At 26.6% G+C, this 13118-nt stretch overlaps 1 protein-coding gene across 1 annotated transcript; it reads left to right on the forward strand.

Moving 5' to 3' along the window:
* The first annotated feature begins 9644 nt into the window (after positions 1-9644).
* Positions 9645-12395, forward strand: LOC110620186 (GDSL esterase/lipase CPRD49). Its single transcript, XM_021763812.2, has 6 exons — positions 9645-9913; positions 10792-10869; positions 11249-11389; positions 11605-11681; positions 11790-11936; positions 12012-12395. Exons 1-6 carry the CDS (start codon positions 9803-9805, stop codon positions 12226-12228), a joined length of 771 nt encoding a protein of 256 aa, XP_021619504.2. The 5' UTR covers positions 9645-9802; the 3' UTR covers positions 12229-12395.
* The last annotated feature ends 723 nt before the right edge of the window (positions 12396-13118 follow it).

The following is a 13118-nucleotide window of genomic DNA, read 5'->3' on the forward strand; positions in this document are numbered from 1 at the left end:
ACCGAGGAGGCCAACAGTGTTAGCTGCTGCAGAGTCAGTCCAGCATCTGCCAGAGGTGAGTAGAACTAACTCAAATGTTTTAAGCATGTTCACACATCATAAATACCATGTATATGTATTAGGCTGTTGCATTAGATTTCACGAAGATGTTGCATTGCATAATTTGCTGTTGATGTGGATGGACCAAGGCGACCCCAATAGCCCTAGATATGATATGTTAATGAAGTCCTGAGGAGCCCCACCGAGGACCGAGCACTAATGAAGTCCTGAGGAGCCCCTTCGAGGGCCGAGCACAGACAGAGGGAGTTTTGGAGGTCATGTCCATCCGTGATGTGAAATGTTTGCGCTGTGACGCATTCCATGATAGCATATGATTTATTAAATTGTTTATTGTTCTGCTCACTGGGCTTTTTAGCTCACCCCTTTCCCCTAACCCCGAGGTTTGCAGGTCAAAGGTAGTACAGGAAGACGTCAAAGGTAAAGGTTATGGCTTTGTAATAGATTAGCATGTTAGAGTGGACATGTAGTGTAAATTGACATAAGGTAATGTAATGGAATGTAGCGTATGGTAGAGTTATGTTTATGGATTAGTATTGTGCTTGGCCCTAAGGTCTGGTTAATCCTTTTTTTGTACATGATGTATGTTATGTTTTTATTGTTAAGATGTGAACCAAGCTTGATGTATGTAATGTTGACCCAGCAAGAGCATTTGATGAGGGCTCTAGCATGGGGGTTTATATGTTTACAATTATGTAGCATACAGGTCAAGCTTAGTATATGAAAGGTTTTAAAGTTTTTATGTTTCTGTTAGATCATGTATGGGATTATACCAGTTACAGGATGTATGTTAGGCTTGCTACGGGTCCCGGCGGCCTTAAGCCGATCTGGATCCTAGCGCCGGTAGCGGTCCGGTTTCCGGGTCGTTACAGACACTATTGGAATCTGTAGAGGGTTACTGGTGACAAGTCTATCTTGATGTGAATTGTTTGTGTTGTGACGCATTCATACGATCATATGTTTATTGAACTATTTTTATGTGCTGCTCACTAGACTCTTATAGCTTATCCCTTTCCCCTAACCTTAGGTTTGCAGGATCAGAGTTAGCTTGGGAAGTCGGCTGAATTACTGGTATAGTATGTTGTAATAGTATAGCTATGGACATGTATTAATTTGTGGATTAGAATTGTGCTTTGCCCGTGTTCATCCTTGTAATCCCTATTTCATGATCCTTTTATGTAAAAGTTTTTAAGTATAAGTTTATGTTTGAACCGAGTTTGAGGCATATTATGTTGACCCTACTGGAGCATTTGATGAGGGCTCTAGTATGGATTTTTATGATTTCAATTATGATGCATGCACAAGTCGAGTTTTTGTTCATATAATGGTTATGTTCTGCTATTCGTGTGATCATGTATGGGATTATATCACGTATAACAGGATGTATAGTAGGTTTGCTACGGGTTTCGGCGACCTTAAGTCAATCTGAATTTTAGTGCCAGTAGCGGTTCGGTTTTCGAGTCGTTATATGAACAGTATACTGCACATCCCTCGTGTAGTATCAAACTAATAATTTCGGAGTGTCAAGAGGTGCAATTAAACTGACAAAATTATTATAACATGGTGTCGTGGAAAGATGCTGAACATAAGTTGATGATTCCAATCAAGAACATTATAATAAATTAAATCTGCCGCTACTCGAATATTATTTGGACATATAGCATATCACTACAACTGAGAAATGTCAGACTGAGGCAATCAAAGATAAGACGAAATACGAGTATCTCCGCCACATTTGATCTTATCCAAATTGATATCTTTATTCCATCAATGCTTTGAATATTACCAAAAAAAAGAAAATTCTGCTTTTTAAGTATTTTAGAACCTACTTTTGTCTTTGATAGCTATCATATTGATTGATCAAATATATTCTATTCCTTTCACTACCTATTATTTAGGCCATCCACTCATTAATAATGCTATTGCTGAAAATTAAAGATTCAAAATCATAAGTCTCATCCTCTTCAAAATTTTTTAATTACTCAAACAAAATAACAATTTTTAGAATAAACAATATTAATTAAATTGGCTTTTAGTTTTTATCTGTTGTCCTTTATTTTTCTTTTAAATTTAAAAGAATGTAAAGAATTTCTAAATTTGAATTTTGTTGGGTAAAAGTCTCTTTCTCATGCAGTAGTTGGTTTACACTTTACATATTAAATTTGATATTTTTTAATCTTTCTAACATAATTTGATATAAAGGGTCTGTTTGTTTATAAAAAAATCATTCATAAGTGAAAAATATTTATATAAAATGTTTTTTTTGCATAAAATATCTTTTATGGGAATAACTTATTAATTTTAGTTTATTATTAAATTAAAATTAAATATACTTTATGAATTTTCTTTATTATTATAACCTTTTTTTTATTTTTATAACAGCAGTGAATAAGGTCCAAATCTTCTGTCTTTCAATCTATCAATGATAATCACCAAGAATCGGTTAATTTTAAAATTTATTATTTTTAAATCAATAGTTACTCAAACCAAGAATACTGAAGTTGTCCACAAAATTAAAAATTCTTGAATTTAAAATCTAATTAATTAAAATTATTTGTATTAAAATAAAACAATCACCAAACCATATATATATAAGTATATATATACTTATATGAAAAAATATAAAAAATATTTTATAATTTTATTAATTTTTTATTTAAAATAAATAATTTAATTTATATTAAAATAATATTTATGATATTACGCCGTAAATAAATAGTGACAATTATTAAATACTGTCAGAAATATTAATATTATGAAATATTAATTTAATATAAATTTAACTAAAAATTTTAAAATAAAAATAAAAAAATTACAAAATATTTTTTTAATTTTTTTTAATTAATAATTATATTTTATTTACTATATCAATATTTTTTAATTGTGCTAACCGCTATTTACTAGTGATAGATATTACATAGATTACATATTTTGATATAAATTAAATTATAAATAATAAAAAAATTATTAAATTATAAAATATTTTTTTATTTTTTTATTTTTATTAATACTCAAATTTATGACTACGTATTTTATTTAACTAGTTTATTTTGTTGTTGTTCTACTTTTTATATATAATATTTATTATTTTTATATATTATATTTATATTATTATAATATATTAAATTTAATTTTTATTGTAATACTAAATTAGCATAATTTTTAATTAATTAAAATTAATTTATAGTGATTAACTGTTTATGCCTATAGTTTGTTAATATTTAATAAAGTTAAATTGTATAGTTTTTTATATTATTATTTTTTATTGCTTAAGAGTTGTATATAATTATATAGCTCATACTTAAATCATTTATATATATTTTATAAATAGTATTAACAAAATATATATATTAGTTTCGGTTTTTTATTTTTTTCTTTGATGAATTCATTTTTTTCAAATGAGAATTTATTTGAAAAAAATATTTTCCTAATTTTCTTACTTTTAAAAAATAAACTTGTACTTTTTAGAGGTGAAACATAAAATCTTTATATCATCAGAAGAAAAAATCATTGAATTTAAATAAATAAAAATTATTTTGCAAGGTATTGGAAGTTAATAAAGTTAAAATCTGATTCATGGAAATTGAGATTTAAAGAAGAATCTCTGTGTGTAGTATAGTATATTGATGAAGCTGAAAATTTTGTTCTTTAAATGATTGGTTTAGGGTATTTATACATTGATCGTCTTGGTACGCGTTGGATGACGTTCCATCAAAGTGGATAGTAATGTGTCGTAGCAAATATATTAGGCGGCCCATTAATAGTGGACAATTGGCTAATAAATGTCTGAGCCGATTAGCCCATATTCTATCAATTGAGCATGTCATTGTTAGCTCTACCACATGGGCGATTATGATTCTAACGATGTCCCGCTGGTTGATTTTAGACTGTGAAGGGTCAACCTGTCCATACTGGACATTGATAAGATCAGAGTGCTGGAAGTCTGATCTCTATATTCTACCGGTAGGACTTTCTCTTGCTCAGTCAGACCAAATAAAATGGTTTTAAAGTGTTTTCATATCCTATGTAGGCATATCACAATTTCAATGAAACTGTTATTCTATAACAAACAATAATCACTCAGATTAATTTTAATAATCAATTAAAATTTATTTTTTATTGTAATTATTCTAGTTTATTAGGGATATTTTTATCAATTCTCCTTCCCTATCCACTTTTATTATAATTCTAAATTAATTTCTATAAGAAATAATTGAAATATTTATTTTAAACATACATTTTAATTAGCATAATTGCAATTAAAAATTGATAAAATTACAACAACAATTTTTTATTTATTAATATTTTAAGGATGAAAATGTAAATAATTAAAAATAAAAACTTTGAGAAGAAAATGTTAGATTTACATATGTTCTGATTATGATTTCGATTTAGGGATGTTACATAATATTGATAATAATATATAGGGGTGTAAACGAACCAAATTGTTCGTGAGCTATTCGAGACTCTATTCCATAAAAGGTCGATTGGGCTCGGCTCGTTTTCTAAACGAGCCGAACTCGAGCTCACTTTTTATACTCGTTTAATAAACGAGCTGAGTTTGAGTTTAACAGTGTTTGACTCGTTTAAACTCGCGAGCTGACTCGTGAATAGACTCGTGAACAAGCTCGTTAGTAGGCTCGCGAACAAGTTTATTTGCTAACACTAATCCCACATCGAAAGTTGAAGGGATATGGAGAATCGTGATTTTTTTATAAAAGTACAACCTTTCTACATTTTTTTTCATTAGTTTTGGATTCGAAAAATTTCAATTAAATAAAAAATTTTAATTTAGAAGTATAATCTTATAATTTAAATTTATTTATAATTTAAATAAATTTAAATTATATTGAGCTTGTTTATAATATAATCGAGCTCAAATTCGAGTCTAAATGAGCTCAAATTCGAGTTTTTGAATGGAGCTTGAATTGGCTCGTTAATGTGATAAACGAGTTTATTACGAATCGAATTCGAACCGAGTTCAAATTTAATATTTATTTTATAAATCGAACTCGAACTTATAAATGAAGTTCGAGTCGAGCTCGAACTCGAACTTTTAAATTTATTTTCTAATCCAGTATGAATTTATCAAAACTCAAGCTCGGCTCGATTCGAGTCCTAATAATATATACACGTAAAAAATAATAAATTTTGTTATGACAATATGTTATCGGTTAGTTATAGAAATAAATAAATTTTTAAAATAAAACAAGATATCTCTTGTTAATGGATAAAAATAAAATAGTAATATTTATTCAATTATTTAAATAACCATATTGTTCATTATTCTCACTTTTATATTATACTTATTTTATTCAATATGCATTATATGCTTTTATACTTATTATAATAATATTCATAATTTATTTTATAGATAATATAATTTTATTTTTATATAAATTATTTTTATATTAAAAAAAACTATAATAAAATTAGAAGTTATGTACTTAATAATAGTTTTAAATTTTTATGAATTCTAAAAAATAAATTTATAAATCCATCGCTTCAAAATCAATTATAAGCGGTTACCAAAAAAACGTCACTGATAAAAATTTGATAAACTTAAAATACAATTCTATTTAAGAAAAAAAAATCTGGATACTAAAACACTTGATTTATCATTAATATTTACTTTTTTCTAAATAAATCGAGTCTTAATCTAAAGTTAATATTATCAAGCACTGTCCAATATATCCCATTACGTTAATAATTATGAGATCACTAACCGATGAGCTGGCAAGATCATTTATAAAGCAGCCGGTCGAATTATCAGCGAATTTTTTAAAAAAAATTATATTAAGTAAAAACTAATAATTATAAAGGTAAATATACACGATTCTTGCATAAATAAGAAATTTCTTAGGCACAATTTATTTTTCAAGTTTACTACATTCAATGGTCGCATTCTCTTTCATATAAAATTGATCAATTTCTGCCACATTAATTATTAATTAAAATTAGTTTTATTGTAAAAATTAATAATTCATATAATTTAAACTAATGAATTATTTAACAAATTTCAAACACGAGATGCAAGTCATATTTAGAAAAAAAAAATAGTATTTTAAAATTGGATTATAAAAGAATGTAATATTCATTTAACAAATTTCAAAGATGTAAGTCATATTTAAAAAAATAATAATAAATAGGTTTTTAAAATTGGATTAAAAGTGAACATTGCAATTTAATAATTCATATAGTTTAAAGTTAGGTGCACACTTATTTAATATATAATTCTATAATATATATAAAACCGGAGAGGGAAGGAGACTTGATAAAAATATCCCTAATAACCTAGAATAATTATAATAAAAATAAATAAATTTTAATTGATTATTAAAATTAATCTGATTAAAATTTTATATTAAATCAATTATAAAATTTATTTTAATTTTAAATTTTTAATCCTATTCTATTTTTATTATAATTGGAAATTAATTTCTATAAGAAATAATTGAAATATTTATTTCCTCTCCACTTTTTATATATATTATAGAATTATTTATTAAATAAGTTTGCACCTAAGTTTAAACAATATGAATTATTAAATTGCAATGTTTACTTTTAGTCCAATTTTAAAAACTAATTTATTAATTTTTTTTAAATATGACTTACATCTCGTGTTTGAAATTTGTTAAATGAATATTACATTTAAAAAAAAATTGAAATATTAAAAAATAATTTAATAATAAAATTTATTTTATTTTATTTTATTTTAATGCACTTTTCAATATTATTCTTTGCTTGAATTGTTTCATTAACAAAATATTTGTCCACAATAGATAAAATCTTCGCTTTTTTATAAGATGAATAAATAATTCAAGAATTATTTAATTTTAATATTTCTAATTTTTAATTATTTATAATTATATTTAAAATTTAAAGTGATTACAATTTCTATTAAATAAATTAATTATAAATTTATTTAAAAATATCAAAATTTAAAATCCGTAATTTATACTATGCTATATGCAGAAGTTTAAAGGATATAAGAATACTGAAAATGTTAAAAATTATTTATGGACTTATTTGATAGTTACAAAATTATCTTTTATTTTAAATATCTAAAAAATAATATAATTTTTTATTTTAATTTATTAAATTGAATTCCTATTTAAATCTAAATTGGCTAAATATTATTTAATTAACTTTATTACAATTTGAAAAACTTATGGAAATAAATCAATTCAAATATTTTAAAAAAAATTGTGCAAGCTAAAACTATATTTTATGAGATATATATTAATTCGTTTCTAAAAATATTATTTAGTAACGGTAAATTTATTGCTAATATATATTAAATTAACAAGAATAAATGTAAACGATAAAAATTTAGTAAAAAATAACATTCACAAATAAATTCAATCGGTTAATTATAATAAAAAGTTAAATTTATTTTAACAATTATAATTGATACCAAAAAAACTAAATTTAAATTATAAATTATAAATTATAATTTATAATTTAAATTTAAATAGTATTATATTCTAAATCTAACATGTAATACTAATTATTTTGTATTATAATAAAATTAACAAAATTGTATATAAGTTCAAGAAGAATAAATAATTAAATTATTAAATTTGCCCATGATAATTTAAAATTTTTGAGATAAAACTAATTTTAGTTAGAGATAATGTCCATAAGAATAGCAAATTATGCACTTTTTTATAATTATATTTTTAATTTTTTAAATAAAAATACTCTATACTAATAATATTTTTATAAATGTATCATTCGTCTATATTTTTATTAACGTTTAGAAACTCAATATTTAAATTTAAAAATAGATATAAAGATAAAAAAAAAGTATTTTTTTTTATCTCGCGATTAAGTTTATGAGAAGCCGAGAATTTGACAATAATCTAATAATAAATAGCTATATCACGAAATCCGACGATAAAAAATCATATCACGAGAATCTGATGATAAATAGCGAAGATGATGGTAAGACAATATAGTACACTAGCTGGAGTCAGTGTTGAAAATGTGAGAGGATTTGGAGATAAGGATTTTGACAGAATAAAGATGGGTGAAAGGAGGTATGCAGTGTGGTAGGGTTTGAAGAGAGAAGAGCTATGGCTTGATTAGTTAGGGTGTGGAAAAACTGTCTATGTGTATGGGTTACTAAGCTTAGGAGTGGGTAGTATTCGGTTTAAATCGAAAAAATCGATCGAATTGAATTAATTTTAAAATTTAATTTAATTTTTTATTCATTTAGTTCGGTTCGATTTTTAATTTTAAAAATTTCGATTATTTCAATTCGGTTTGGTTTTGATAAAAAAAATTAAAAAAACCGAACACATTAATGATAATAATATGTTATTTTCAATAATATAGATAAATTAAATAATATTAAGATTAAAATATTTTAATTAAATTTTAAAATATTAAAAATAAAGTGTGAAAATAAAAAATTTATTAAAAATCAAAATTGATCAAATCGAATCGAATCAGATTGGTTCGATTTGATTTGATTTTTAATTAAAATCAATTCGATTTTTATAAATACTAAAATTTTGATTTTCAATTTATTCGATTTGATTCGATTTTAAATCGAATCGGCCGAATGCTAGGATTTTAAATTAGGGTTTAGCAATAAAATTTCTGGTGGTCCTCATTATATTGGAGAGTATTTTTACTAATAAAAAATTATATTTGTTGGTCAAACATAAACTTACGATAATATATATTTTTTTCTCAAAAAAATATTTTGTTAAATAAAAATAAAAATTAGAGACTAAATTGTTACACAAAATTTAATTAAAGATGAACCTATAGATTTAATCAAATTTTAAAAATGTTTCTATAAATTATCCTAATAATTAATATAAATTTACTATTTAAGATTCATAAAATTTAAAATTATTATTCAAGTACATAACTTCTAATTTATATAAAAACTATAATAAAATTCTATTATCTATAAAATAAATTATGAGTATTATTATAATAAATATAAAAATTGAATAAAACTAATATAATATAAAAATGAGAATATGAATAATATTGTTATTTAAATGATTGAATAAATATTACTATTTTATTTTTATCTATTAAAAAGAGATATTCTATTTTATTTTAAAATTTAATTTATTTCTATAACTAAAGGATGATATATTATTATAACAAAATTTTATTATCTTTTACACGTGTATATTATTATCAATATTATGTATCATCCCTAAATCGAAATCATAATCAGGACATATGTAAATCTAATACTTTCTTCTCAAAGTTTGATTTTTAATTATTTAGATTTTTTATTCTTTAAAATTAATTTTTTTAATGGTTTATTAGATCATTTTTAATATTTTGTGGTAGAGATTGCTATATAAAATTCAACTATGTATTTTAAAATATCAAGATACTTTAATTTATTTTTTTTAAAAATTAACTAATAAATTTTTTATATTATTGAGAAAAAATAATAAATTTTTTAATTTATATTTAATAAAAATATAAAAATATGTGCATTTTATTTTTATTTTAAATAATATATTAAATTATTTTTTTATTATTTTTAAATTAATTAATTTTGAGTTTTTATATGTCACACGGATATATATGATTCAACTGTTATATGGCTGAAAAAAAAAGTCCGCTAGTGGATTGCTCCCGCTCTCGTTCTCCTCTATATTCCCACTTCCCAAAATCAAAAGCAGCAAAGCAGAGCGGCGGCCATCTATCTACCTACATCTGTATATTCTCTGCTGGTTTCGATCGCTCGACCTCTATCGGAAATATGGTTGGACCATCGAGGCCTCAATTTGTTCTGTTCGGATCCTCAATAGTTCAGTTCAGCTACAGCAACCATGGATGGGGTGCTATTCTTGCCGACTTTTATGCTCGAAAGGTCTTCTTCTTCTTCTTTATTTGAATTTGATTCTTCGATTATCGTACTTGTGGTTTGGAGAATTTTGTGCTTACTTTGGTTGTGTCGTTGAAGTGCGATATCGATCGACTTGCTTGCAGTCTGAGCCATTGCACAGCTCACGTGTGTCGCATCAGCTTTCATTTCCATGATATTCTTTTTTTTCCTTTTTTTTATTTAGTTTATATCTTAGTGGTGGGCTCCACATTCTTTCTTTTCTAATCGCAACAGTCATTTGAGGGGATGTCCACATTTTTCTTGTTTGTGGTGCGAAATCGCAATCGCTTCTTCCTCTTTCATACAAACTGGTAACCAAGTCTTGAGGATAAGATTAATTGCTATTGTCCTAAATTTCATTTGGTGATATATGTAGTTGATTATAATTTGACTAATGTTTGAACTTTTAAAATTTTCTTTATAGTCAATTGTACTCGTCTAACATTGTCTTTATTTAGAATTGGATTTATAATTTCATTAATTTATTTCAATTTAGCTTAATTTAATCTATTTCTTTCATAAATTATTAATATTTTAAAAGGGTATAATAATTTTAAACATATATAGTAAATATACTTTTTTTATTAATATTTTTAAATTTAAAATAAAGTACTTTTATTCTCGAATTGTGTTAATTTCAAAACTCAATGATTTGATCAGTATCCAAAAATACTTGCCTTAGTTTTTCTCCACCTGTAGGTATATTGGAGCGAATCCCTAATGCCACTAATATCATTATCTAGATGGGATTTTTCATTCAATTGCATTGAGAGGCTATTTTTTTTTTCTTACTTTCAACATAAAACACCTATTAAGATGTGTTGCTATACGTTAATTTGGAACTTGGTTTGGACTGTGTTCAGGCAGACATATTGTTGCGAGGATACTCAGGTTGGAATTCAAGGAGAGCTCTGCAGGTTTTGGATCAAGTTTTTCCGAAGGTCAATAGATACCATATCTGTTTATCTCATTCCATTATATGTTATAGCATCTAGATATGTTCTGATAGAAATAAGGGAATATCGCCTATACTACATGTACATTTATCGTATGAAACCGTGGCATATGTACGCTTTCTAATAATTAAGAGGAGTTTACAGTTCTTATTTCAGTAAGCACTGTATCATAAGTATTTTAAAATTTTCCATGGTATACATATCCATAATGTGGTGAAGAATTTCACCACATATTTCTTGATTTTGGTTGGACGTACATGGTAAAACGTGCCTACTTGGTTCCTTGTTTTAGGCACATAAGGCATACAATTTCACCTTTTAGTCATTCCTTGGATTTTGAATGTTATGATCTGTTTCAATTAAGGATGCTGCTGTACAACCTTCACTGGTGATAGTCTATTTTGGAGGTAATGACTCGATCCACCCTCATCCAACTGGCCTTGGCCCTCACGTCCCACTTCCTGAATATATCGATAACATGAGGAAGATCGCTAAACATCTGCAGGTAACTGATTGTTTTTCTGTTTTTTCCCTCAATCAGTCATCATCTGTGATCCTGGGTACTTATATGAGATTTTATAGGTCCATTTTCTCCTAATTAAATTGGGAGCAATGTGACGTTATATTGGGGAATAGTAAAACATTGATAGACAGAATACAACTTCTCTTATTATGTGCATGTACTTTGGTATTTTTAACTTCTCGTTGTCTCATTACCAGAGCCTTTCAGAGAAGACTCGAGTTATCTTTCTGAGTGCTCCCCCTGTGAATGAGGAACAAATTGGCAAATCCCTGAGGTCTGTTTGGCTTTTTTTCATTTTACCTCTTTAATTTCCATATCACCATTGAATTCATAAATAGTACGTTTCATTTCCAAACCAATGATGCATTGTTTCTGAAAACAGTGACAGATTCGATATTGTGCGAACAAATGAAAGCTGCAGAATATATTCAGAAGCCTGTCTAGAGTTGTGCCGTGGAATGAACGTGAAGGCAATTGATCTTTGGACTGCAATGCAGCAAATAGATGATTGGATGAACGTTTGCTTTACGTATGTCTCTTTACCTTTAGACTAGAAGAATGTAGTTGTCTCTCAAGTGCTCGTCTCTAAACTTTGTTTCTGTAGGGATGGAATCCATTTTTCTGCAGAGGGTAGCAAGATAGTTGTAAAGGAGATCATGAAGGTGATTAAAGAGGCCAACTGGGAACCTAGTCTATATTGGAAGGCAATGCCAACGGAATTCGACGAGGATTCACCTTATTATCCGGTCGATCACGATGGGGCCACTGTGAACATTTCAGAATCAGACTTCCACAGAATGGCAGAATGGGAAGAAATCTAATAACACCACTCGTTTTTTTTTTATTTTTTTTTTCTGGCACATGAGCTCCAGAACCCTTAGTCAAGTTTTGCTCTTTAACAATCCGAATTTACATCTCAAGGCTTATTTGGAGTACTTTTAGACATTCACATTAATAATTTCACAAAGCGGAGAGGACAATCTTTGACAAGTGCAATTTCCCCAGCAAGCGATGTATCCTGTAAATCAATACTGAAAAACTTGCATCGTTGCAATATTGGGTAGAAATTATATCCTTGTGGGCAAACTATTCATACGTTCATAATGTCTTAAACCAACAAAATTTGGACAATTTCAACTTATCCCCGTAGAGACTGCAATGTGTGGAAAAAAAATCTCCTGTGCAGCAGTTGCTTGAGCATAGTAGCCAAATGTTGTAGCGCAGAACTGAATCACGCAGAAATTGCACAAACCAAACAAATTTTTGAATCGTCAAGTTCCCAGTAGGCTATACTTGCAAGTCCTCCCAGATTTACCAAAAAGTTCATCTGCCAAAAACAAACATCATTCCAAGAACATAGAAAAAAAAAAAAATTGAGATGCAACCTGCCCACATGAAAAGTTCAAACCAATGCATTTAACACTACAAGATTTGACAAAATTACCAAAGGAAATTTCCGTTGGTAAGTTTTGAAAATCCGTTAGTGGAATTTTTTACTAAAGGATCTGTGACGGATTCATTCCGTCAGGAAAATCCTCGTTGGTAAATTATTCACTAACGGAAATTTGTATCTGTTAGTGACACAAACGGATCACCAACGGATTTTTGGTTAATAATCCGTTAGTGAATAAAAATAGACACCAATGGAAATTCTATTTGTAATCCGTTGGTAAATTATAAAATTGCAAAATCATATATATGCACATGTTAT

Source organism: Manihot esculenta, chromosome 8 (genome assembly GCF_001659605.2).
Source record: "Manihot esculenta cultivar AM560-2 chromosome 8, M.esculenta_v8, whole genome shotgun sequence".
Taxonomy (NCBI): Eukaryota; Viridiplantae; Streptophyta; class Magnoliopsida; order Malpighiales; family Euphorbiaceae; genus Manihot; species Manihot esculenta.

Excerpts from the sequence above, each read along its gene's own strand:
- LOC110620186 (XM_021763812.2), top strand. The coding sequence starts at position 9,803 with ATGGTTGGACCATCGAGGCCTCAATTTGTTCTGTTCGGATCCTCAATA. Across the intron at positions 11,682-11,789 it reads CAAATTGGCAAATCCCTGAG|TGACAGATTCGATATTGTGC; the intron begins GTCTGTTTGGCT and ends TTCTGAAAACAG. Across the intron at positions 11,937-12,011 it reads TGGATGAACGTTTGCTTTAC|GGATGGAATCCATTTTTCTG; the intron begins GTATGTCTCTTT and ends TTGTTTCTGTAG.